Source organism: Lonchura striata, chromosome 15 (genome assembly GCF_050655825.1).
Source record: "Lonchura striata isolate lonStrDom1 chromosome 15, ASM5065582v1, whole genome shotgun sequence".
NCBI lineage: Eukaryota > Metazoa > Chordata > Aves > Passeriformes > Estrildidae > Lonchura > Lonchura striata.
This window is the reverse complement of record NC_140717.1, coordinates 11,663,481-11,689,914: the sequence shown is the minus strand read 5'-3', so window position 1 is coordinate 11,689,914 and position 26,434 is coordinate 11,663,481. Positions and strand designations below refer to the sequence as shown.

The 26,434-nt window shown below is 46.0% G+C and overlaps 1 protein-coding gene across 2 annotated transcripts in view; it reads right to left on the bottom strand.

The window, feature by feature from the left end:
- Window positions 1–2,782: 2,782 nt before the first annotated feature.
- The window catches only part of MN1 (MN1 proto-oncogene, transcriptional regulator), a 34,654-nt gene continuing 11,002 nt past the window's right edge, over window positions 2,783–26,434 (bottom strand). The window contains exon 2 of one of the 2 annotated variants that reach the window (XM_021544725.4): window positions 2,783–7,733. In XM_021544725.4, coding sequence (XP_021400400.3) covers window positions 7,546–7,733 — 188 coding nt within the window. In that variant the 3' untranslated portion in view covers window positions 2,783–7,545. Of the gene's footprint in view, window positions 7,734–11,009; window positions 17,504–26,434 lie in introns of those variants that run through there. The other variant, XM_085593176.1, reaches the window with a different exon arrangement.

Sequence of the window (26,434 nt, the reverse complement as noted above, 5' to 3'; positions counted from 1 at the left end):
CTCCCAACACAAAGAGCAAATTTACACAGTAAAGTTTTCTTGCAAGCCCAGAGCAGGGTCTGGAAGAATTCCAGCTTTATAAAGAGAAAAGGGGGTGGGGGGAAGAAAGGGGGAAGGGAGACAGGGGCATTTTGCAGAGGATAAAAGGAAATTGAGAAAAGTTCCCACCTCCCGAAGCTCAGCCCTGAATATTCTCCATCAGTTAACCCCAAAGCAGGAGGAGGTTTTGGCAGAGCCTGAACCCTCATAGCATCAAACTTCTCAGCCTCCTTCGAGGAGGAAGCTGAAATGAGAGTTTCAATATCACATTTAGGGTGACACTTCAACAGCTCCTTTGTCTGTGGACTGCTAACAGAAACCCCTAAGAGGACACAGCAAGCATTCACCAGGGCTCCTCCTCTGTTCCTTGTTTCACAGGTGTGACACAAGCACGATCTAAAAGGAAATAATAGGGTTCAGCAATGGTGACATGGTGACACGTGTCCTTGCCAAGTGAGAACGCAAAGGAACCACAGATCCCACGTCCCATATCCCACCACATGCTGTCCCAAAACCAGGGACCCCCAAGGTCCTGTCAGAGCACCCCTGGCACCTCCCACCCAGGCTTGGCAAGGGCCCAAACCCACTGCTACATGCCAGTGCTGGAAATAGGCAGCCATGGATCCCCTTCCATCACCTCAAACATCATCCCCACTCCACAGCTGGAATAGAGGGATATTTCATTGGTTTCTTGTATTTTGGTTGTGCTGGTCAGAGCTCTGGGCATTAGAAAACAGGGAACAACCCTGCACTAATGAACCAAAGATGACCTACATGATTTTCTTCAGGTCTTGTCACCTCCACTTCCTGCACTGTCATTAAAGAGCTCTGCCAACATCTCAGAAAGGAGAGCTTAGAAGAGACATCACCCCCATCCATTCCTCTAGGCACTTACAGAGCTCACCTGAGCAGAGAGTTTTTAGACATTTTACAAGCAAAATATAAACATTTTACAAGCAAAATATATGTGATGTTATTGGCCATAATGCTAAACTGCTGGGGGAGCTACAAATTGTCTCCCAGGCAGGAGAGGAACCACTTCAGGCATATGACCTAGGGACTTTCAGAAATACTCGATATTAAAAGAAACCCTTATAATGGGATTCTATTTTCTAACATCTTTCTCAGCCAAAAGGATGCCATCGACTCAAACTTTCATTCCTGTTTTTTTTTTTGGTTTTTATGGAGAGAGATGCCTTCTGCCATACTCTCATAGCACCAGCAGCAATCTGCAAGCAGCTCACCCAAACTGTGGGGGAAAAGGGTTTAAACAACTCTGGAGTCACACACAGGAGCCCCCAAACAGCCCAGCAGCCACATGGTTTCGTGGTGGCCACAGAGGGGCCGAGCAGATCTCAGCACATGGGATCCGGCTGCACTGCTGATGGACTCCTGACTGCTGAACATACAATACATATTTACAGACTCTCCTCCGTGACAGGAATTCTAAAGCCTCATGCAGAAAGTAACTCAAAGGACGTAATTAAATCAGTTAAATGGCTTGGGCAAAGAGATGCAGCTACAGACAGATTTCAACTCTCAGCACAGCCACAGGACACAGGACACAATTAGGAGAGCAAGAACTGTAAAAGTCCAGGACCAACCACTTGCTTTTATTACTTAATAAACTATTAATCTATGCTTAACTCTGACACAGACCAGGTGAGCCTCTGAGCACAGTGCCCTGGGATGAAGGCAAGTGTTTGGGATAGGCAGGCACCATGCCAGCATCAGCAGAGGTGATATTACCAGGTGACAAGTAAAGCCAGTGTCAAGAGCAGAAATCAAAGACCAGTCAGTTGATTTGCATCTGTTAATGTGATGTGCAGTGAACAGCGAGCCCCTGCTGCCTTTTTGGAAGCAGGAGCTTGGGGCGGAGCGTTGCTGGAGCAGGAGGGGCTGCTCCAGCTGCTGGCAGAAGCAAAGGAGCCTTTGCACAGTGGGAGATCTGGGAGCCAAGAAATGGCCTCGAGTGCTGGAGGAGCCGTGTGAATCCAACCATTAACAGAGCTCGTGGTCAGTTTTACTGAATAACTAGGACAAAGCAGGAGCAGCGCTGTGCAGGGCCGGGGGCTTGGGGAGCTACCCTGGGAGCTGCTCCCACTTCCCAACAGCTCCAGGCATGGTCTGGCCTCTCTGGACAAGCTCCAGTGACCAAGGAGAAAGAAAAACGCTGCCCCAGAGGGCACACGGAGAACAGGACAGCCCCAAGATCCCATGGCAGCATCTGGGCAGAGCTGCACACACATCAGCAGCCAGCAGCAGAGGTACCAACAACCTCAGTGCACAGCCAGGGCCACCGTCCTGCACTGCCTCCGAGCAAGGCTGGGGGTGGCCACCATGGGAATGAGGAACACCAAAAGCTTTTGCTGCCCAACCAGTCCTCAATCTCATGGGGGAACTGGGCAGAGAGAAAAGTCTTCATTTTCCATGGGTTCCCTGCAGAGCAGGGACTGCACAGCTGCAAAGAACACTGCCTTTCTTCCTCCCTCAGGATCAAAAATAAGTAAAATTTAAACCCCACCAATTCTGCTGGGCAGAGGGATGCCACTGATGGCAGAGAGGAATCAACAAAGTGCACCCCAAACCTCCCGGGAGCCCCACGTGCCCAGATCATGGGCAAATTTGTACCCATCATAAGGTCCAGGGCTTACCTGAATATGAACAGTATCCATTCACTTCTTCACATCCCTGCTAAAAAAAATTAACTTACTAAAAAAATCAACAAACCTGGTATGAAATATAGAGTAGCCACCATTAACATCATATTTATTGTTATTTAGTTGCTCAGTAAAACATATACAGATATGTACAATATGCAGGAATACAGAAGACTGCACTTTACATATTTAAAAAAAAAGAAAAATAACACTCAATTTCATGAGCTATCGTCACAGTCTTCCAACCAAGCATTTAGGAAATGAATTTAACAAGAATTAAAAAAAAAAAAAAAGAAAAAAAAAAAAAAAGAAAAAAAGGTTACAGGATTGCCTAACACACAGCAGAGTCAAGTTTTCATATTTTACATGTGCAATAACATTTTTCAGAAGAGTTTGCTAATGCAGTACGGATTACCAGTGTTTTGAGGTTTCTTTTTTTTTCTTTTCCATGAACCAAATTTAGTACAAAGAAGTAATATCCTTTTGCTTAAGGCTGTTTTAAAGCTGTAATATTCTTGGGTAGTGAAAAGTGATAAAGTTATAACTGCCGGAAATCAGAACCTGCAGTTTCATCAGTCAGAGAACCTATGAGCGGATGGACTCAAAGCAACAATTTTAATAGAGAATTTCTAAGACAAAATTAGACTATTTCCTCCATTAGCCTTAAGCATTAAAGAAGAAACAATTCTATAAAAATGGGTTATGCTCTTACACACCATCCCTTGAACAGCTGTGAATCCACTGGCTGACAAAACCTTACACTGCAGCTTAACAAAAGTAAGTCAAATGTACCAGTTTGATTTGTTGTCCTCGCCACTCACCCAGTGCCCGTCCCACTGCTGTGCTCACCTCGTCCCTTTCACCTCCCAAAACTGGAACTTTTTGCCTTATTGGTGGTGCCTGGAAGTCCAGTCCCAATCCCAGGTTCCCAAGGACCAGAGTGACCATGGAGACCACAGGACCTGCACAACTCCCCAGGTGATCCAGGTGACAGAATTCTGGTGCTCATCCCCCTCCCAGCTGCAGACACTAAAAACCTTGACTAAGTAACAAGCCAAAAGCCTCTTACTGATGCTCAAACAGCAGAGAGCAAGTAACCCCAAGAGAATGTGATCTGGAGAAAATCTGCAAGATTATTTAATAAATGAGGCCTATTCTGTCCTTTTTTGGCAAAGAGGTATTTGATCACTCCTCCCAATTGAAAAGCAAGGGAAATTTTGCTCAGTCTGCTACGACACTGCAACTTGCAGACTAAGCACAGGGCTTGTTTTAGGGAACACAGAGGGAGCCAGGACACAGGGCCAGGAGATGGGGAACGTCCTGGCTCCCCCGACCCAGCCCCGAGGCTGCGTGGGAGCCTCCGGCGCCAGGAGAATCCCCACAGCAAAAGGCAAAGCCCCACGGGAGCTGCTGCTCACAATCCAAAGCAGATTGTACCTCGTCCCACAAGAAGCTCTTCGGCTTCTTGTCCAGCTGCCCCCCATCTGGAAGCCATGGAGGACACACAGGCAGGAGGTTTCTCCCAGGCATTTGGGGAACATGTATCTGATAAAATTCTCCCCCTGTTGACCCAACTCAGCCCCTGAAGGAAGTGAGCCTCGGGCATGGGGCTCTGCAGCAAGCAGAGGTCAGACCCCAGTGCAGCTCAGCCCTGCCACTGTTCCCTCAGTCTCCTGCTGCTGCCTGTGCCTCAGTTTCCCTCTCCACAAGAGTGCAACTTACCTCTTCCACAACTAGCTTTTACCTACAGCTCCCAAGCATGTTTCAGTTGGAATATTATTATTCAGAAAATGACAAAATTTCCATTCTTACCATGTCAGGCCATACTGACACTTTATATGTATTAAAAAAACTGATCAGTGCTTTCAGTGTAAAATCAATGGAGAAAATGGGTACAATGAAATTACTGCAGGTGCCACCAGCACTGTGACAAAGCTTGAGCCTTTTGTATATGCTGTCCGTACAACATCCCCAGGTGATGAGCAGGACACGATGCCTGTCCTGGTCAGAATGTAGAATTTCTGTTCTGATCTTTGGCAAAAAAAGCAACGAAACCCAAAGCACAGGTTTGGTTGGTCCTGGCTAACAGCTGCCTCAAGCAGAGCTCATTCAATCAAGATCAAACAGACAGGAGGTCAGCAAGAGGACTGTGTGTGACCGTAAGATTCAGTTAAACTCCACGGCCAGTGAGCCCAGCACACAGCCAGCCACTGCCTCAACTCCTCACTCTCTGACAGTCCCAACCCTGCACTGCATCCACTGCCTGGAGCAGAGCCAGAGGTGGCCAAGAGCCACAACACCCACAGCTCCACGTGGCACAGCTCAGCACCTGGAGACACAGCCCCTGGCCTCAGGACACCTCCTCACCTCACAGGATTCCACTGATTTTAAAGGAATTGCTTACGCTCTGCGTTTCCAGAAAGCAAGTTCCAAGTGGATGAGAACACTCCAGGAGAGAAGCACAAGCTGCTGAGATGAGCCAGCAGAACTGGGTGGTGAGACCAAGCCACCACAGCTCCACTCAAACAGGGATTTCTCTTTAAAAGCATCTGAACTCAGTGTTCCCTGACAGGTTCCTTCCCGTGGCACAGGGTGTGCATCCCTGACCTCAGGAAGCCTGAAAAACCTGTTCTCTTCAGTGCAGCAGGAAAAACTAAAAACAAAGCACAAGGCAAGGGACTGCACTCCAAGCAGAAATGCCACCAGACCATGAACTTGGCCAAAATTTTCAGCTGTAAGTGATGGAACGCAGTGACTGGTGTCACCCCAGGGCCCCCGGCTGCAGACTGAGCTCCCACAGCAGCACACGTGCTCTGCTGACAGGATTTAAAATTAAACATACACTTAGGAAAGCCAGGATTTGAGGAATCACAGGCAAAGAGGCATCTTCTGGAAGGGGGCTGACAGTGATTACTAGGAGATACTTTATTGGGGATGGTGACATTTTATTGCAGGTGCAGGAGGAGCTCTGCACTCCTGGTTGCACACCCCGACAGAGGTACAGACCATCCCAGCTTTTTGATCCAAACCAAGTGGGTGTGAGGCAGCTCCACAGCCAGTTGCTCCAGGATGGGCAAAAATCCTCATCCTCGTGGAAGCTCCAGCTTTAATACAAAGTAAAATAATATTGAAAACCAAGATTAAAAACTATCCAAATTTATCCAAAGTCAATTCATTGACCAGACCCATAAATCAATCCATGCATGGTTAATAAGAGCACATTCAAATCACATTTCCAAACACTGTGAGTCTCTCTGAAGCCACATATGACTGAGAGTGAGGATTCCAGACCACCCTTGGCTTTTTAGGCAGAATTTCCTCTCTGTTGGTGTCTACCAAGAATATTACGTTAAAATTAATTAAAGACCCAGCACAATCATCAAAGATAAAATATAAAGCAGTCTTCAAGTCTATCCCTTTAGCAGGGACACATTTGTGAAATCATGAATAAATAACCCTAGAGAGGCCAACCTTTATTTCACAACCAAAACCAAACCTTCTAGTGCTGTTCCTGAGCTCCAGGAGCTGTGGGAGGTGAGCTGCAGGCACGAGGCAGGACGGGGCCACTCCTGGGCACCGTGTCAGCTTGTGGGTTTATCTGGTTTGCTTCCAACTTTCATCTCAAATGAGCATTATCTAGCCCGAGCAGGAAAGTATGGCTTTCCTTTTATTGTGTGCATCCAGCAACGCTGCTCTTCAGTGCGTGGCAGAAATGGGGCCTTGAATGAGTGTGGGGGATTGTGACACCAGGTCTCCCTGCCCTGGCTGACTAGGAAATGCCACCCCTGGGCACACAGACCCTTGCATCTTCCAACCTGGGTCATCCCTGAACCCTGCCACTGCACTGAGACATGGGACCTGTTGTGGCAGGGGCTGGGGCACCCCCAGGCAAGTGCAGGGGACACTGGACCTGCTGCCAATCAACAGCATCTTTCTACAGTTTAAAATGGCCAAAAAATGGGCAGGGTGCAGGGGATTTTCTTCTCCACTATCAATAAAGTGGGAACTGCAGGAGCACCACTGAGCCCAGGCAAGCAAGAAGGAGCCTGGGTCTTTGGAGGAGGAGATAATGACCATTAAACTCATTTAGAAAAACCTCTCCATACCTTCCCTGCTGTGCCTGAACCAGCCCATTCATGACAGAGCTCCATCCCAGGACTACACCCAGGTACACAGAGGAAGAGCATCCTGGCCTCACCAGGAGGCACAGAGCACAACGAGGCTGAAAGCAGAGCCTCATTCTCTCAGGAAAGGGCAGGTCCATGCCTGAACATTCAACAGAGCATTAACTGCTTGGTTTGTAGGAGACTGGCAAAAGCTGGGTGTCACTGTAACGTATGATTTAATGCTGACCATTTCGCTTTCACTGGTGTTTATTCCTGAACTGCTGCTCCTCAGGATTACCATCCTAATAAGCACTGAACAAAGCAAAACAAAATGAAACAGGAAAAAAAAAAAAGAAAAACAAAGCAAATGAGGAAGAAAAGGAGGAGGAGGAAGAGGAAGAAGAGGAGAATCTTTGTCTTATTATGACATACGTGACTTGGACACACACTGAGATGAAAAAGGAAAAGGCCTCATCTATAAATGTATGCCAAGGTTACAGAATAATGGGAAAAAGTGGTCTAGCAGGAAAATCTTAAGCAAAAGTGTGCTAACTGCAGAAGGGTTAACACTGGTAACATACTGTGGCAGAAGATTAAAAAAAAGTTGAGGTTTACTTTAAATTAACCCTTTCCAGTCCATATGCCACTAAGCAGGTACCAACCTAGAAAAATAGTCCACCTAGCAGTAGCGGCCCTTTGAAATTAAAAAAAAAAGAAAAAAAAATAATAATTTCTTTTGTTCAAGTCAGGGCAGCCACAAAAGTCCCGAATCTGTTGGAGATGTCCGAGTGCAGGGACCTCCACGTCGGCACCGCAGTCCGGCCCTTCGCCTCGCCCACGTCGTCCGTGCAGTGGACCGAGAGGCACTGCAGGTGGGTGCCCGTCTGCGCCGCCGCCGCCGAGGTCTTGCTCGGGGGAAGGTCGTGGGCTGCAAAGGGTTCACAGAGAGAGGTTAGGAGGCCTGTGACAAGCAACCCCATCAACTCGCAGCCTGCCAGTGGTGTTGCCACACCCTCACCCCACACCCCTCTCCTGCATCTCCGGCTCGGAGGATGCCGTGTGTTGCCACCACCGAGTCACCACCAAAGGTATGGCTCCCCCTCCCCAGCCCAAAGTGAGGTCCTGTGGCTGGTTCTGGGCCAGAAGAACACCACCTGAGAGAAACCAACGATGTGTCTGAACACCAGGGATGGACCTGGGACTGATGAGTGTGTCCTAGACAGCAGCACAATCAGGAATTTTCCTTCCCTGCACACCCTCCGCTGCTGGAAACAGATGCTGAGACACCACCAAGCAGGACGCCAGCCCCGAATCCTCCGTGCCCTCGTGGTCAGTCCCAGCATCGGTCTCCCTCTTCCCCTCTGTTAATGGAGCACCATGATGACATTTTTCTTAAAATTTTGTTCATTTTAGGACTTGGTATGATCTTTAGCTATCATTAGTTTCTGTTAACCACAGAAATGTAAGACTTTATCTGAAACACCCTAAACAACGTCCACAGGCCTTTTTCCTCCAGCTTTTACAGTTAATGTGAAGAATAGCTAAAATGGGTAGAACATGAAAAGATGCCAAAAAACAGTTGTAAATATTTTAACAACTCAGAACTTTTCTTCCCATCACCTTTCTCCTGTTCCACAAAGCCAAGCAGTGTAGGGATACCACACTTCATGGGGCAACTCATATTACTTTCACTGAACCTCCTGCTATACCAGATACAAAACCAGAACTGAACAGCTTGTTACACAATCACAATGATATTTAAAAATGATGTTAAACTAACCTGGAAGTCCCTGGTTTAAACTGGAAAAAGCTATTAATGCTTGATTATCACAGGATGTCAGAGATGCTCATAACTAAAACAGTATAACAACACCACACAGGAACTACCAAGAATCTGAGGACATGATGCCATAAATGCTGGGAGAAGGAACCTGGCTCCAGAGCAGCACTGCTGCTGGGTCAGCCCTGCAATGTGCAAAATCCACAGAGAGCTCCACTGCACACCTCAGACAGGCTCTGCAATTGCTTTTCCCCAGGCACCCTCTGGTGCTGCTCCAGTCGAGGATCCAGCAGCAGCAGGGCAAAGCTGCTCACACTGTCTACACCCAAACGGATTCCAGCTCCCTGCAGATGGGTTGGGTGGTTTTAGTTTTGATGAACAGGCAGCACTGAGGGGCTGAGCAGAAGCATGGAGTGGAGGTTGCTGTGTGATACCCGAAATTCCAGCAGGCAAAGAGGTGTTGGCACAGATCCTCTCCCAGCACGTGGAGCTTTTATTCTTTTTTTTTGTCACCCCTGAGTCCTACAGCTTTGGGAAAATCACAGGGCAAAAACCCCAGACTCCCTGAATAACTGCTATTTGATCAGGTGTTCAATTTAACTTACTGTCCAGAATGCAAGTATACCTAAGACATTTTTTATTTATAAACTATTCAAAACTCAGATGGGATTGTGCAAAAAATTGTGAACAGGAAATGTTTTCCTTACTTGTATTTGCTCACAAGACATGCAGTACCCACTGTTTTTATTCTTAGGTCTCCCTGACTGCACAGGACATGCTGGGCTCGGCACAGGAAGAGCCAGCGCCTTGAGATTAGTCCTTGTGACAGCAGCTCTCTTCCTCTCCTGCAGAGAAAGAGGAAAGAGTCCTACAGCTGAACTGCTGCCACAAGGGGCCCAGGGGTCCCAGCAGTGTTTCTACAAGGGCTACAGGAGACCCCCAACAGCCAAGGCAGAGGTGGCACATTCCCAGGCTGGGATCGGAGCCAGAGCTCCCCTGCTCCAGCTGTGCAGGCACCCCAACACCTCGAACAGAGCTTGTCCTCAGCAATGACTATGTGAACAAATTCATAAGCCACAAGGAATTAGTGAATTAAAAATTAAGCTTATTTGCTTGTAAATCAGCAAATTATTTCTAAGCCATTTTGCTGTGGATAAAATTCATAAGCAAACTACTGATAAAGAAATCAAAACAAAATCCCACACGGATGAACAAGATTCCTTAGCTTGAGAGGAAAACCCAAGTAAAAGAGGTGAGCAGGAACTGAGCCTCAGTTTGCAAAGCCAACACTGACTGACACTGCTCACCATGGGACACCACTGTGGGAGCTCCAGCTCTCCTGTCTGTCGTTAACGAGCACAAAAAATGACGTATTCAAATCCAAAACAAAGACAGCTCGCAGCAAAGCTTGCACTGGCACAAGAATTCTCAAAGCCAATCTGGATGGAAATTTTCAGTGCAATTTACTTTTTTCCAGTATTTCTGTCTTGACAAAAGTATTATGCTTTCCAAGAAAAAAAACCTTTGTAGCAAAAAATTAAAGTTGTGCTGATCCACCTGGTAAGAATTATGTTCTCAAGCATGAGATACTGCCTGATGCTTGTGCAGAACAGTAACACTCTCCCAGCAGACCTGTTCCACCAGCCATCCTGTTTGCCTCCTCCCTCACAGCCACAGTGTCCCGGCACTCCCCAGCCACAATGTCCACGGTCCAGAGCAGTCCTGGTAGCTGAGATGGACGTGACTCGGCACGTTAAAATTAGTCAGGTAATGCAAGATGGTGTCACCACATCATTGCCTCACAGCTGCCAAGTTCCAGATAAATCACTGTCAGTCATGAAGTACCTCACTGAAAGCACGGAATTTTCTAACTAATTAGCTTTAAGCTGCACAACTGCCTCTATTAGCAATTACTGCAAGAAATCTGAGTTATTAAAAAAAGCAGTACACTTCTAATAAGGGCCAGCCTCCACACCCAAGATCTTGAGATGGTCTGGGTGGAGACTTCCCCTCCAAACCAAAGGACATGACACAGAACCCTGGGACTGACAAAAGCACAACCACCCTGTGCAAAGGACAGTGTGTGCTACTTGGAAACAGCAAATGCTGAAGGCAGAGGTAAAAAATCAAACATCATCTATAAGCTCATGTCATGTTCAAATGAAAGGCATGAAACTCAAAGCATTAAAGCGACCAAAGACCAAAAGAAATCTGGAAAATACTCCTTTGTGATGGTGTCCTTCCCCATTGCTGTTGGTGATGCTGTGGTGGTCTCAAGAGCCAGTTTACTTTTAGGTAAGAGCTTCTGACCAAGCTTTACCCAGCCAAACACACTCCAGCCATTCAGCCCCAGACAAACAGCGAGAAGAGAGCGCCCAGCCAGGCTCCCCAGCCTCCCTCCAGGCCCGACCCCCTGCTCTGACCTTGCACATTTTAGGAAGCTGCTCTTTCGTTCTGCTCTACTTTGCAAAGGCATACAGCCTTCAAAAAGAAAAGGTTGCTGCTTGTTTGTTTGTTTGTTTACACAGCATTAATGGCAGTGTGGTGACTAACCCAGGAGCCTGGCCAGCAGCGTTGGAGCCTGCAGCTGGGACACAGGAAGAGAACCAGGAGTTCTGCACCACAAAAAAATTCAATACACACACTACAGGCTGCTTTTCCATTTCAGCTCAGGAAAAACACATTTCTTTAGTGAGGTTAGACCCTGGCATTCACCTTACTCTGCAGACAGCATGTGTATACACCTTCAGTCCCTCCAGCTTCCTTCTCCCTTTTTCATGAGACCCTGAGCATAAAGCCTCTTTTGTCATGTAGCATCTTCTTATGCATTATGAAAAAACAAACTTGTTCTCTTTACTGTGATAACCTCACCAAGCACTGTGAGGTGTCCCAATTTTTAAGTAAAGTAATCCCATTTAAAATAAGTTCACCTGCACAGCTACCACACATTGAGTGCATCTTCTGTCAGAGAGGAGGCTAATTGAGGGAGCGCTGGTGTAGCCAAGGTAACTGCAGATGCTGTGCTGAGATACCAGGAGCTGACGCTGCTCTTCAGGTGCTGATCATGCCATACTTCCTATTTTTGCCAGAATCACCACCAACAAAAGGACGGAAAGCAGTGAGACACAGGAGCGAGAGCACAGACGCAGTCTGGTAGGGGTCTGGTTGGGAGTGGGTTCCACTCCACATTTCAGCGTTCCTTCGAGATTGAAGTGACAAACAGGAGGTGAGGATCCCTAGAATGGCTCCTTGCCGCAGGGCTCATCCCTTACACTTCTTCACCGCTCTGACACAGCCTGAGCGCCCGCGCTGCCCAGGGTCCGGCTGCCCGGCACAGCACGGCCCCGCCGCGCCCTCGATGGCCAGCCAAGCGTGAAGGCCCTGCACTGCCACTGATCTTGTTACGGCTGAATCTGAGGATTTGGCCAATAACACCATATTCCCTGATCAGAGATCTGCTTCCCCTCTACCCTCTGATAACCACTCTTAAAGGACGCGTTAATGGGCTTCTGTTCACTCCGTGCCTGTTAAGCAGAGGCCAAGCTACCATAAGAGGGAATAGATTTGAGTAATGATCCCTTATGAGGCAGCAAACCTACATATAGTGTTTAAAATTATTCCCTTAGGACAAGATGTTTTTCACCAAATCTCCCACATGACAGTTTGACATATTGGTTCAGGCACATATCTCTGCATTTGTACACAGCACAGAAGCATCTCTTTTCAGTTTTTGAGAAAAATAAGGTCTGAAAACATTTCATGTTTCCCTGGACACTGGACCTAGTCTCCACAGATTAATTTATTCCTGAAATTTTATTTTTAAAATTTTATTTTTAAGCACAACTAATTCATTTGTGTTGATAAACAAATGAGCCATCTCCCTCCTCACCTCTGCAGCACCGACAAAGTCCTTGACAAAGGCATTTTCTTGACCCTGGAATACAAGGAGGCAAGGGCTTGCATTTGTTCCTAGACACAAACGTGGCATCTGCCACCTGCTTACACCATAAACCCGCACCACTTTCAGGTGCCTTCACCCCTGACAACCTGTGCCTGCTTTGGGCTGGATGTCTCTGCTGTTCCCAATGCTTGGGAGGGCACAGAGACAGGCTGGGAGCACCCAGCTCTGCTGGCACTCAAGGAAAAGCCCCAGCTACCCATTACTAGAACATTCCTCTTAATTTGATTTTACTCCTTCATTTATTCTGTGTAATCCCCGCCCATAAGACACTTAAAGGTGCTGCTCTCCCCGGCTGCTCTCTGCTCTGTATGCACAGAATTTGGTGTTGGTTAAGGTGAACAGCTGATGCCAAGGACTTGTCAGGACGAGCTCAGTGGAAATGGGGACAGGTGACTCCTCACGTTGCTGACCAGAAGCACTCAGCAGAGACACCCCAGCTCCAGGGTATCAGCCACATTTCACTCCATGACATTTCAAGAAGCCATTTGGCTTGGTCAGCCCCTCAATTTATTGTCAAGGCCCAGCCAGCTGAGCGCTCTCTGAGAGCCTTTCTCACGGAAGGAGGAAGGGCTCTTCATCAAACATGCGTGCACAGTGCTGAGCACCCTCCCACAGCACTCATATATCCTGCAAACCAGGATTAAAGCTCTGACTTTGCTGCAATACACACAAGACTCACCCAAAGGCATGGCACGCCCAGGCTAACACACAGTCTGTTTACCCTTAATGCTGCTTGCTGCCCACCCCTTCATCAGCCCATCAGCTCTGGCAGCATCCTCTGGTCCTCAGAGGCCCTTCCTCCACAGACAGCTTGATTAATTGGAGATGCCTGAGGCTCTAAAGGGAGCATGTATCAGCCCATGCTGCAGAGATGTTTATTTTGTTTTCAGTGGTCTCCAAGCTGGCATGGGGCTCCATTAGAGCTCGCTGCTTGCACTGAATTCAGATAACAGGAGACACACAGTGCTTGCTGCAAATATATATTTTTCTTTTTTCTCCCTTGACCTCTTTTCCTGCTCCTGTTTTCACCAGGAGCAATGGAAGGATGTGCACGCCACGACAGGGAGGCTGCCCAAACCCACAGCAGCATTAAGAGTTTGCTGTCAGGCTGTAGGGTTACAGTCAGACTGTGAGCCACATGCTCACAGAAAGAAACAGAATAAACTGGTGAAAAAAACGTGAAGTAGGAAAAATGCTAACCCTATCAATGGAAAAGGCAGCACTCATCTTACATGTAGCATGACCTTGAAGACACAGAATGAAGGATGTGTGGATATGAGGACAATGACATTGCTGTTCTAAAATCTACGTTCCCTCCACTGTGCTAGAAGGAGACAAGAGATGGGGAACACATTGCTCCCCACCTTGCTGCCACTGCCCAGCAGGAGAGCAACACATCAACATGGCTCTGAAGGCAAGTGTGAAACTGCCTACACCTATTTATTTCTCTGGAGGCTACTGTTAAATCACTGTTTTCCATCTCTATGACTCTCCAAGAACAAAGGTAAGCCAGAAGCTCTGAGCCTTGGGACAGCACTAGCTCCTGTACCTTGCTAGGTGGCCACAGGGACAACGACTGTTTCTAACTCATATCCTTCCTCTCTTTTGGCTACCTTCAGTTCCTCTTTTCAGTTTAACACACTGACTCTCAGGCTGGCTTCCCTGCAAAACACAAACCGCAGAGGGGGTCCTGCCTACCCCCCAGTGAAGTGGCTGATGTTGGGGTTTGGTTCTCACAGAACAAAAGACCATTCTGGCAAACCAGGTCCCACGCCAGCTGCAGTGCTGCTGTTTGCCAGCCTGACCCTGCCTACCCCATGCAGGTGTACCACTGCTTGTCTGTGACAGCCACAGAAAGCTGAGCTTCCAGACAGGGCCTAACCCAACCTCACAGCTCCAAACTGCTGGTCAGCTCTGGTGCCATCACCAGCACTGTGCTCTCCTCAGCTCTGCACAGCCTGAGAACTGTGGCCCTGCCCAAGCAAGGAAAATTGGCATTAAAAATCAAACCAAACCAACCACCAACAACAGTCAGACAAAGTCTGGATACTTCCAACAGAAAATAAACATGAGTCCAGCAACTGCAGCCCTTTCCAGCACAGCTGACTCAATACTCACAACATCCAGATGCTGCCATCCAACACCAGTGAAGCCTCGTGGAGCTCCAAGTTATTTTCCAGGGTCTGTTGTTCAAAATACCTGAACACTTCAGTTCATCTCTTCAAGGTGTGAACTGCCCAAGCCCCACCCACCAGCTCCATCACACTGACACTCAGACCTGGCACTGGAAGAGAAGAGGGTACAACCAGCTTCTCTCATATAACCCCTCCTTTGAAGGGCTGTGGCTGTCTCAGACATGTCCCTGCCTCTGAATCCAGCCCCCAGTGTGAGAAGATCACCTCCATGGCAGGAAAGAATATTGGCTGACTGATCCTGTGTTTTCCATGCTGCTGGCATACATCACCTGCTTGCACTAACTAAATGCTCCGAGCCTATTTTCACCAAGAATGACAAATGACACATCTGTGATGAGTAAGGAAATACTGGGTTTTGCTTTCAAATTTATTTCACATGTACGCAAACTATCACATGACAGTTTTACACACAGCTCCAGCCCATGCAAAACCCATCTCTTGACTGCCAGAACGCAGAAGCAAACAAAAGATTTTCAATAAAATCCAAAGTGGAATTTTCTGATTGCACAGAAATCACATGAAACCGTTCAGTAAGCTCTCACTTAAATACAAGCAGCTCTGGACACTGTCTAGCCTTATTTCAGGACAGGCCAAAATTAGAAAATTATGCTACTTAAACATTCTGCATTAAATCACTACCTGGACAATTACAAAAATAAGGTAAAATGCCCACTTCCATGAGCAAGGGAAGGGGTGTACCAATGCATTTCTAAAGGCAGTGAATAGTTCATTATTATACACAGGGCAAACAGAAAGAGAAACACGTAAATTCCAGCATTCCATCAGATTTCTGCAAGAGCTTTGACACAATTGTTTGGGGGGGGGGGGGGAAATAGATATTACAGTAATAAGTAGGATATTAAAACCCTGCAAATCATACATGGAAAATTATTTTCCTTAAGTGAAAACAGAATTAAAGATTCTCTTCAAAGAACTTTGTTTGTATTAATTTAGTTTCAGGATGCAAATTAAATGAGCACTTGTTAGCCAAGCAAAAGGGAATTAGCTCTGAAATATTATCAGTCTCCTGTGAGGCTCAGATACACTTGACCAAAGACTTTTAGGTGTTTTGTCGCCTTGCTCCCCAAGAGCTCCCCAAGGACCTGTGTTCTCATGTCCCAAAGCCACATCTGCACCCAGCCTGGCTGCCAGGGCAGGGACAGGGATCTGCTTGGTCCCTCTGTCTCCTCCCTGGCTCTGCCTGCAGCTCCCAGAGGTGCCTCTGCCCCATCTATAACTCACAATTACAAGAGACCGTAACACAAAACTGCCACAGGCAAAGTCAATCCCTCCCAGGGGTCTCACACATCTCAGGCTCCTGCACGCCAAGAAACGGTGCTCATGTGCAGTAATGCTTGGGGTTAAACCACACAAGTTCAAGGATATCCCTGAAAACACAGTGGGAGTTTACCAAAGGCTAACATTAGTGAGAAGAACCAGCATCAAGGATCATTAGCTCTTTTATGCCATTTATTTATAGCCTACCTTGAAACACATCCCATTTCTCTTTAGGACACCTCCAGCTGAAGTTTGGTCTCTCAGGGGTGAATGAGGAGACTTTGGAAAACAGTGTTCATGAAAACAAAAGGTGTTAAAGCAATTTAACCATTCACAGATCAAGAGAAAAGAAGGCCAGAGACCTCAGGACAAAGCTGGCACCTGCAGAGACACAGTTCAGAGATGGACAGAACAGGCTGAACAGGGCTTTAAGCACACGGTCTAGTGGAAGATGTCCCTCCCATGGCAGGGGTGTGGAACAAGATGAGTTTTAAGGTCTCTCCCTGCCCAGACCAATCTGTGATGCTATGGGGCACTCCTTGACCTGCTCTGTGCTCAGAAGCACCAGCTGCGTGACACCTGACACTCCAAAAACAGGGGGTTCCCAATCTGCAAGTCCCTTGCAAGTAATTCACAGGCAAATTCTGCAAGAAGTAACCTGGAAGAAATAACTATCTGTAGAAATAACTATAAAAAGCAGAATTGTCAGGAGGCCTGAGCTTCTTAAAGAAGGGTCAAAATCTCTGCTGGAAAACATTTAAGTGCTGGCAAATCAGATTGAGAGCTGATACTATCAACCCAGCACCTCCTGGGCAAATTCTTGCTACACCTCTTCTAAAAAAAAAAAATCCCAAATTCTGGTATACCCTGAGTTTTGACTAGAGAAAGAGATAGAAATGTCATCATATAATGGATTTGGCATATTCAGAAACATCCCCTAAAGCAACAATAAGGTGTGGTGATTGAGCTGGGGCCCAGAAGTCTGATGGAGGAACAGAGTTTGATTGAACAGCATGTTTAAAAATTAAATCTATCTGAAAGGAAAGGAAAAAAAATTATTAGAAGAAATGCACGACCAAATGAGGAGCAATGGCAGTGAAGGAAATTCAGAATTTAAAAAACACACAAAGAAGCCTGGCATTTTAGATATGGCTGTAAGTGCCACTATTAGGGTAAGAAGAATATAAGCTCATCTTTTACTTCCAATTGTCACATCACTGTGGAGAGTCTTCATGAAATCCTCAGAATAGCAACGAATCAGGAGCAAACAGCTGTTGAAGCATGAAAGTCACAGGTAGACAGACTTTCCTTGCTTCAACAAAAAATTAACTCTGAAGTTTCACAGGCCAGTAAATCAACAACACAGGCCTGTACAACACAGGACGAACAGTCTCATCTTCCAGCCCAACGCTGAAATATGGGCCTGTGTTCTCCTTCCGGCCATATGCTCACGTGATTTATGACCCACAACAATTTCAATACTCCTGGAAAATGAAAGAACAGCAGACAATTAGTTCACTCCACTATGCTGGGGATTGTGTGGGCTCTGCCTTGCGGCACCTCCCCAGGGAGTGGGGGCCAGCAGCCCCAGTTGCTCCTGCCAAGGGCAGGGGAGGAACACGGGGCTGAGCAGCACCCAAGCACTGGCACAAAGAGACTTCACTGCATGGAGCAGCCTACAGGAACACCAAGAGAATTGCAGAAGGACTTCTAACCAGGACCTGGAGTAGTAAGACAAGGGGGAATGGCCTCCCTCTGAGGAAGGGCAGGATCAGATTGGATATTGGGAAGAAATTATCTACTCTGAGTGTACTGAAACACTGGCACAGATTGCCCAGAGAAGTTGTGCCTGCCCTATCCCTGCATGTGTTCAAGGCCAGGCTGGATGGAGCTTGGAGCAACCTGGTCTAGTGAAAGGTGTCCTTGCCCACAGCTGGAATGAGATGACCCTTCCAACCCAGTTCTCTGATTCTCTTCTGTGGTTCATTCCTACCCCATTTGTAACTACGGCTGTTTGTGAGAACTGCTGTTAACCTGGTCTAGATCCAGTCAGTGCAGAAGTCCAGACCATCCCACTAGCAGGGCGTAAGGACATTGAAATCTCTGCCCACAGCTGTCCCAGGCAGGACACTGCCTGCAAGGCAAACACTGTCAAACCAGGCAGAATTCAGCTCTGCGGCACCGGCTCTGCTGCCACAACACACATGCAAAGGCATCACCAAACAAACAGACAAAATCCTCCACCCCACCCTGATTAGGCTTTTCCCTCACACAGGTGGGGTGAAGTGCAAGTTCAACAGCTTGGTCCACACAACCAAATCTTTACCCAACCCCAGCCACCATGGCAGCATCAGCTGGGCTGATGTACTTGGTGAACCACCACAGAGCGCACAGCTGAGAGCCTGTGAGATACCAAGTCTACTGACACAATATCAAAATTTGTTTTTTCTCTAGCCAAGGGTATCCAGACTGGTCTTCAGTAACTTCTGAATAACAAACCCAAGTCACGTGTCTACTCAAAGGCATGTCTCTGAGCAGCAGCTTCACATCCTCCATAGATGAACACTTTGTCCACTGGGAAATGTGCCAAATAACTCAGGTATCCATAACAGTACTGCAATGAATTCTGCTATCTGCCATCCTCCTCAGGTCTGGATCCACACAGCTTCATCCCCCAGACAGCAGAGCTGTCAAGGCAGATGGGCCAGCAAGGCTTCAACAAGAGGGTGAGCAAAATGGCATCAGGAGCACCCATTACCCACAGGACTGCAAGGATAGAAGGATGAAGTCTGAGGTCAGTGTCTTAATGTACCCGCCTTGCCTCCTTTCCTGCAGGTCTTAAGCAGAAGGCAGCTGTGCTGAAGGAGTTAATTTTGCCTGGAACAACCTATCTCTGTTTCTCAGAAACTCCAAGGCTGAAGAGCTGGGCTTTCTGCCCCCTGCCTGCTCTTGCCTGCCCTGCCTGCAGCCTGACCCCTGACATTTCCACTCTGCTTCTCCCTGGCATGGAAAACTTAACCATACACAAACAAACAGGTTGGGAGGACAGATAAATGAAACAGAGGAGGAGAAAGGGAAGATTGCTCAGATTCCTTGTCAAGGCCCTGATTAAATAACAGCATCACACCAGACATGGGTGAGAGGCTGGCATTTATCAGTAAACCCTGAAGTCTACAGTGAGACATCTCTGTTTAATTAATCCTGAAAGGGTCCCTTCCCCCCTCTACTTCCAGGGAGGTTTCGAGGATCTGCAAGTTTAAAGACACAGTGAATCCTTTTTAGCTCTTTCCTTACAAAACACAAGGGCAAAGCCACAGTGAGGATTTACTAATTCTGTGGCAAAGGCTTCCATTGCATGGACACATGCAGGCAAGCCCCAGTGAGAGAGCATCTTGGATTCAGTCATACCTCTGGGGCAATACACCCACCATGTGCCAGCTTTAGAGTGACCAGCTGGAAGCCTGCACACACGTAATCACAACCAGGCGTGGATCTGCAGGTCTCACTTGGACTCTTCTGCCACTCTCACACAATACCCATTTCCCAAGGAACAAGGCTCTTCAGTGCCTGATGCAGCTCTAGTGTCACCCGTTTTTGTACAGTTTTCCCATGGTGGCATCAACCTCACCCAGCAATGGAAGAGACTGCACATACACATAAAGCAAGACAACTGCAGATGCTCTTCCTTCTGGGCTTTCACGTAGCTTGAGGAGGCTCAGGAGGACCTTGCAAGGCACTTTCCATTTCAGGAGGTCCCCTGCCCTTTGATCCAAGGTGAACACTGTACTACTGCAGAACACCAGAGTTTAAGCCATCAGCCATGAAGGGCCACAAAGCTGTGAAGTCTCTCCACACCTCAGCAGCAGTACGAGATGCCTTCATCCCATCACAGTGTTCAGAGAGCTGTAAGGTCTCTGAGGGTTGTAACAGCAATGGAAACTCTGGATCCAGAGAGTGGACAGACTACCAAATCCCAAAAACAGCTTCCCAAAACCAGAAGAGGCCTCAGCAAGCACTTCCCAAGGCTTAACATCAGCCCTCAACAGGGAGCAGGGCAGGGAGGGTCTGGCAGCAGTGCTCAGACCCCCAGGTCAGCCCCCTTAACCACCATTCAGCCAGCCATCCATCCAAGCAACCATCCAAGTGATGGGAGAATTACAGAGATCAATTATTTTTCTGTGGTGGAAATTGCAATAAGAAAAAATTAAAAAGTAACAGAAAATCTCTGTAATAATGACTTCTGGTCCAATAGGAAGCAAAGGAAGAGGTGGGGGAAAGGGAAAATTTAGAAGTCTAAGTTCAAATTGCAAAATAAATCTGTAATTCACATCAGCTTTATAAAATCCCCAGGAAAATATAAAGTCAAAACTAGTCATTTTCTTGAGGATCTATATTCTTAAATACCTGGTTTCAACATAATCTCTTTTTAAAGAAGTACTGGGATGGGGGATGAACTGTGAGGAACTGAAAAGGGTCTCTGCCTACCCCAAAAAAAAAATAATTATGCAATGACAAGAGACAATCCAGTCTATAATCAAATACAGAATCCTGACATGTTCAAAGAGAAAATTATTGTAACAACAGTGATTCTGAAGATGAGAAAGGTTTTTTTTGATTGAAACAATGGCCATCAAGATTTTTACTGTAGCAGCCAATCTTTAAATGCATCACTCAGCATGCTGAGTGCCTGCAGATACACTGAGCACCAACAGCAAAAAAATATGAAAAAATAAAAATCAACCTAAGTGACACCTAAGAAAGTCCTACCTAAAGTGGAATCAGGCAATGCTCTCTGAGTGTGAGCCACTCACACCAGGGAGCAAACACTCCTACTGATGGGCATGCTTGTCCCAGGGAGTGAAGTTTTACAGAAGAGCCAGTGTCCCATTAATACAAAACTTGCAAGTTATAAGGCACTACACTAAAGTATTTAAATTTTCGACAGTTGCTTCCAGGGAATTGCATATTTGGCTGTAAAGTCGTGATCTGCACTCTTTGCTGAACTAGTGTGATTCACAGAAAATGAATCACAAAAGGCAAGTTTGGTGACTAAAAAAACAGCTGTTCTGAAATGCACCTAACGAGCAGCATCATATTTGCTGCTGTTTGACTGGGGGACTGTCAGAAGATGACTATAAATACCCCTTTCAAAAACTGAATTGGGATTAAGCTCACTGTTAGCTGGGTGCAAGAGTCAGTCAGACTCACAACTCTCCTGTATTTCACCTTTTAGGGGAAAACCCAAGCACAGTCCCCATGATGGGTAATTTGTCACAAAAATGATTCAAAACCTGTGCACCATCACTACCATCAAAATTTTTATTTTTAACATGGAGACTCCAACTTGTGCTAATCCTGTCCGTGTCTCCATCACTGTGAGCATTGTTTATATGTGGGAACCATTTTATTAAAACTATGATAATACCAAACAATTTATTTAATAAAAGCATTTTCTCCACTGTAACTCAGCAGTGAAAAGCTGTTCAAAGCAGAGTCTATCAGCCCTACTTCTTCCACACACTTCTGTTCTCACCATTACATAAAGAACCTTCCACCAAAAATGAAACCATTAAAAAGCATGAATATATGTTTTGGCTTTCTCTTAGCTGGAACTGGCAAGTCTTCCTGGGGGCATCTCCAGTTTCACAGCTACCACAGAGGATTCCCCCTTCTTTCTTTCATTTGACATTTATGTATCTTCTGCAGAAAAGGAACATATTGAAACTGATGTCTCTTGTGTTTTTGCTGATGTTGTTCCAGGCCACACCACACTTGGGCTCACCACCTGTGCCCAAGGTGTACAACAATGAACCAACACAGGTTAAGGCCACAGTGGGCTTGGCCCTTCTCCCTTTTGGGGTATTTCTGGCAGAAATGCCCTGGTAAGTGCCATGTTCATGTCCCCACTGTGTGGTGGCCGCTGGCCAAGTAGTGGAGCTGTGAAAGCCCAGCTGGCATGCACAGCACACACCACCACAGTGACAGCCCAAATCCAGCTGTGACAGCAGGGTAAGGAGCACACCCTGTGATGGGATGGAGTCAGACTGGAACACCCACCTTGGAACCCAACATCTGTTTCCCACAGAGTGCCCAGACAGCCCATGGAACTCAATCCCATGATATTTTAAAGCAGGGAGCACTGCAGATAAAGACAGATCAATTTTGCCCTACATTTTTAAATGAAACTCTCCTGTTTTGGAAAGAATTTCATTAAGGTAAAAACGTAATATAGAACTACCCATTTAGGAAGAATGTGCTATTAATTCTTAGCAGTGTATGTGGAAAGGAAAATTGCATTTTTATCTAAATGGTTTTTTCAGCATAACCCATTTCCAGTATTCTTTTACAGCTCAGTAGTGGGAACTTTTCACATTTCTATTTGGGCCAGACCACTTTGGAAGGCAGGCTTCAGTAACGTGTCAAATACAACCCCTTAAAATGTATTCCAAGAGAAGCTCCACAAACTGGAGAAAGGCCAGAAGAACACACCTTAGAGGATGGTTGGAAAATAAAAGGAAAAAACCTCTTTCTTAAGTATGTAAGCCAAATTTTTGAGGGGGAGAGGAAAAAGGATGTGGTTTAGGGTGGTTTTTTCCCCCTAAGGGCCAAGAAGAGTTTCGGTATTCCCTCTCTTATTCCTCACTTGAAGCAGAAACACCTCCTCTTTGATGCAGTTCCCAGTCCCAAATGCACACAAAGAGCAGAATGGGGCCATGTTATCACTCTGAAAAAATGGACATTCTGAGCTATAACATGCATTAGTATGTACAACCAAAACAAGTGTATGCTATGAAAGACTAATTTTATCAGCATAAACAAATGCTCATTTCTCACTACAGTTTCATACCATTTGAAACTGAATATAATCCAAACAATAATTCCAAACAACTGATGCTGGGATCCAAGTTTCCCTGACATACTGCCATCACACAGCAAGAACAACGTCAAGTAAAAGCAAAAGCAGTTTCAGAACTGACTGCTTCGAGCTTTACCCTGTTTGCCTAATCTAGTACAAAGAAAAGCAAACATAAAATTGAAAGTTTTTAAAATTCTTCATTTCATCATGAAGGATCTCATATTCAAGCAAACCCAAACCACAAGAGCACAGTGGCCCTGTGTTTAACAAACAAAGCCACTGACTTTTCAAGCACCGCAACAGGGCTCACTGAAGAAGCTGAAGCTCCGTGTTTTCTAAGCATTGTTCATTTGACATTCTTCACCTCTTTTATTTTTTTTCTCTGCATTGGCTTTTATTAGCTTACTTCAGAAAATTAGTATAACAAAAATTTTATCTTTCAAAACAGGCATTTAAAAGTGCGGCAGTTATGGAAATACAATTGGACAATGAACAGTTTTTATTCCCTCTACCTCACCACACTCCGCACAGCAAAGCAGTAATTACAGGAATCTACTTCTGGTTTAAGCTCTACAGTAAGCTCTTTCCAAATTTAAGGCCAGCAACCAACCCTTCATTATGCTTAATAGGTAGACATAAAACGTAATTGTATCACAATCTCCCAGTGCACGTTCCCAGCTCTGAGGCTCACACGTGTCTGGCTCAAAAAAAGAGATATTTTATCTGTTCTTTTTCCTTAAGAGAAACACTCCAGCACCACTGGCATTAGCCACTCGAGGAAAACTACACAAAACACTAGAGGATCTGGAAAATTACTTGGAGTAAGACTTCACTGCGTTGTTAAAACCTCACATTTCCAAAGTTGTTGTTTGTTGTTCTGCAGTACCAACAGGACCAGCAGGAGCCTTGACAGAGTCAGGACTGTGGTCACCTGCCCCAGGGCCCGGAGCACTGAGAGCAGCAAATTCCCTTCTGCCCTTTCCATTCACACCTCAGCTAAAATAACTAAAATCAGGACACAGAACATAAACTACATACTTGACACACCACTTTGTCATGTAACATACAACATGACTTTGATGCACAGAGTTTAAAAGCAAAGCTCACCCAAATCACCAGGGCTGCTTTTTTCCTTGAGCTTTCCCCAACACTGCCCTGCTCCTCTGCACACATTTTCCAGACATCACACTCACACCCACCCTGCCAACAGCAAAAAGAACTGGCAAATGATGGGATGAAACTTCAGTAATAATCCGGAATGAAGGAATGTTTTGCTATTCTCCCTTTTTTGTGATCTGCCCGTTTCAAAGTAGTTCATATGAGATTTGAATTGTACTTGGGACAGCCCTTGTTTTTCCTCTGCCTCCAGAACTATGGCATGGTAGGGAGAGCACAGGGAGCTGGGCTGCGTGTGGTTTCTCCCAGCACAAAAAGAAAAGTATGTGCCTATATTTAGAGGTAGAGAAGGGAACTATAGCATTCAGGAAAAAAGGAAATAAATCTTACTGATTTTATCTTCAAAAAAGCATTTGTGTTTTTAGTTTGTTTAAATCAAAAATGTGCTGCAAGCGTTTGACCCTATATCCAGCAACAATAAAATCTGTTCTCTCATAAAATACCAGCTGCTTTGCACTTTGAATAATAATACTATTTTTAAAGGGTTTCAGAATTATTGTCTCGTAGATTGTGGTAGCTTTTATTACAATTACTGGGGAACTCCTTTTTTTCTTTTGTAGAATACAATCAATAGGCCCATTTATTATCTTTTTGCTTTTAAAACTGCATTTGGTCTGAAATTCTGGGTTACTTTTCAGACTAGGCAAAAAACATTTTTCTGCCTAATATTTGGCATCAATAAAAATTAAAACAATTGAGTCTGATCAAAAATACCAATATTACTAGATGCAAACAGTTACCGAGCTGCCTGGCAGGTCTAAGAGACATCTTTTTTCTAATTATCAGCTCAGTACCACTCCAGGAATAAGTCACACCAGGTGGTTGTGATCCACTGGGCAGCTCAGACCTGGGGTCTGGATCCTCCTCTCCCATCACAACGGAGCAGGGAGGAGAAGCCCTCCTTTGGTGATGCCTGCAACCCCAGGCATCTGGAGGAGGTGAAAACCTTGCACCAAACTACTTCTGAAACATTTAGGTCTTTTTTCCTGTTGCTAAGACTCACAAACCTATTTAAAAATTCACTCACACACAGATTAGAAGAGCCATAACTGGGGTTTGGGTTTATTTTTTCCACAAGAGGAGAAATGCTGCCCCGGAGAGGGCAGTACAGCCGCGCCACCCTCACCAAACAAGGAATCCACGTAGAAATGAGATCACCAGGTGGGACGAGATGCTCCCAGCCCTTCATTCCCTGCTCACACACACTTCCCAACCCAGCAGCATTCAGCAGAGGCGTGCCAGCCTTTGCTGGGTACCAAGTGCCCTCCAGTTCCACTGTGCATCTCACCAGCACCCTCTGCCCAAGCCCTGGTGGCACCACCCCATGTTCCCGGCAGCTGTCCGGCCAACAACACCTCTTTTATCTCATCTGCACAGAAAATCTTTAGCAGTGGGAACAACTCCCAGGTTTCTAAAGCACTGTGACAATTTACAGTGCAATAAATATGATCTTAAATAAAAATAATCCTAAAGTGGGACCTGAATATGGACTCTGCTGTGCCCTAAATCACACATAGACCCCAATCTCTGGGGCGATGCATGGACTGACCGAGCCATCCTGGCAGGAGCAGGAGCACTGTGCAGACATCCCCTCCCTGCCCATTCCCAACTGCAGCCTCACCTCCAGCAGTGCAGGGAAGGGAAGGCTCAGCCCCATTCCCCAGGGAGCTGCACTGCTTGCAGTGATGCACAGCTGTGCCTCAGACCCGCAGCATCCTCTGCCTCTTCTGACTGCTCTCACCTGAGACAAGGCTTTTAAATGCCACTATGGAGGAATATTATACCCACCCACCCCTCCCTCAAAAAAAAAAAAAAAAAAAAAAAAAAAAAAAAAAAATTAGTGGAAGATTTTTCTAGGAAAGAGATCCTAAAATTCTGACCAGATAATAACCCCAGCCCAACCTCCATTTCCTATGTTAATAGATCAATTTACATCTTTCTAGCAAAATGGTTTCAGGCTACATTATAAAAAAGAAAAAAGTCGTGCCTTTCTTCTGAAACTGCATTTTGGGAGAGGATTAAGGAGGAAGGAAGGATATGACTCTTTCCAGGGCTTTGTAATGTATTTGCTTCGCACAGCAAATTAATATTTTCAATTTTAACTCAGGAGTACATTCTTAATTAGGATATGAAATGTTTTAAAATTTTCTTCACTTTACAAATGGCTGCTTTTTCAATTAACTGTGCTTCCCCAGCCTCAGGATGATCTTTCTATTAGCAACAGGAATGCTTTCGAGTATTTTGTGAATACTAATTCACAAAATTAATTAAATGCAGACTTAAGTCCGAAAACATATATTTTACCACAAAAAAACCCTGTTGTCTTCCAACTATTGACCGATCACAAGCTTTGCTGAGATCAAGGGGATCAAGTCCTAAAGGC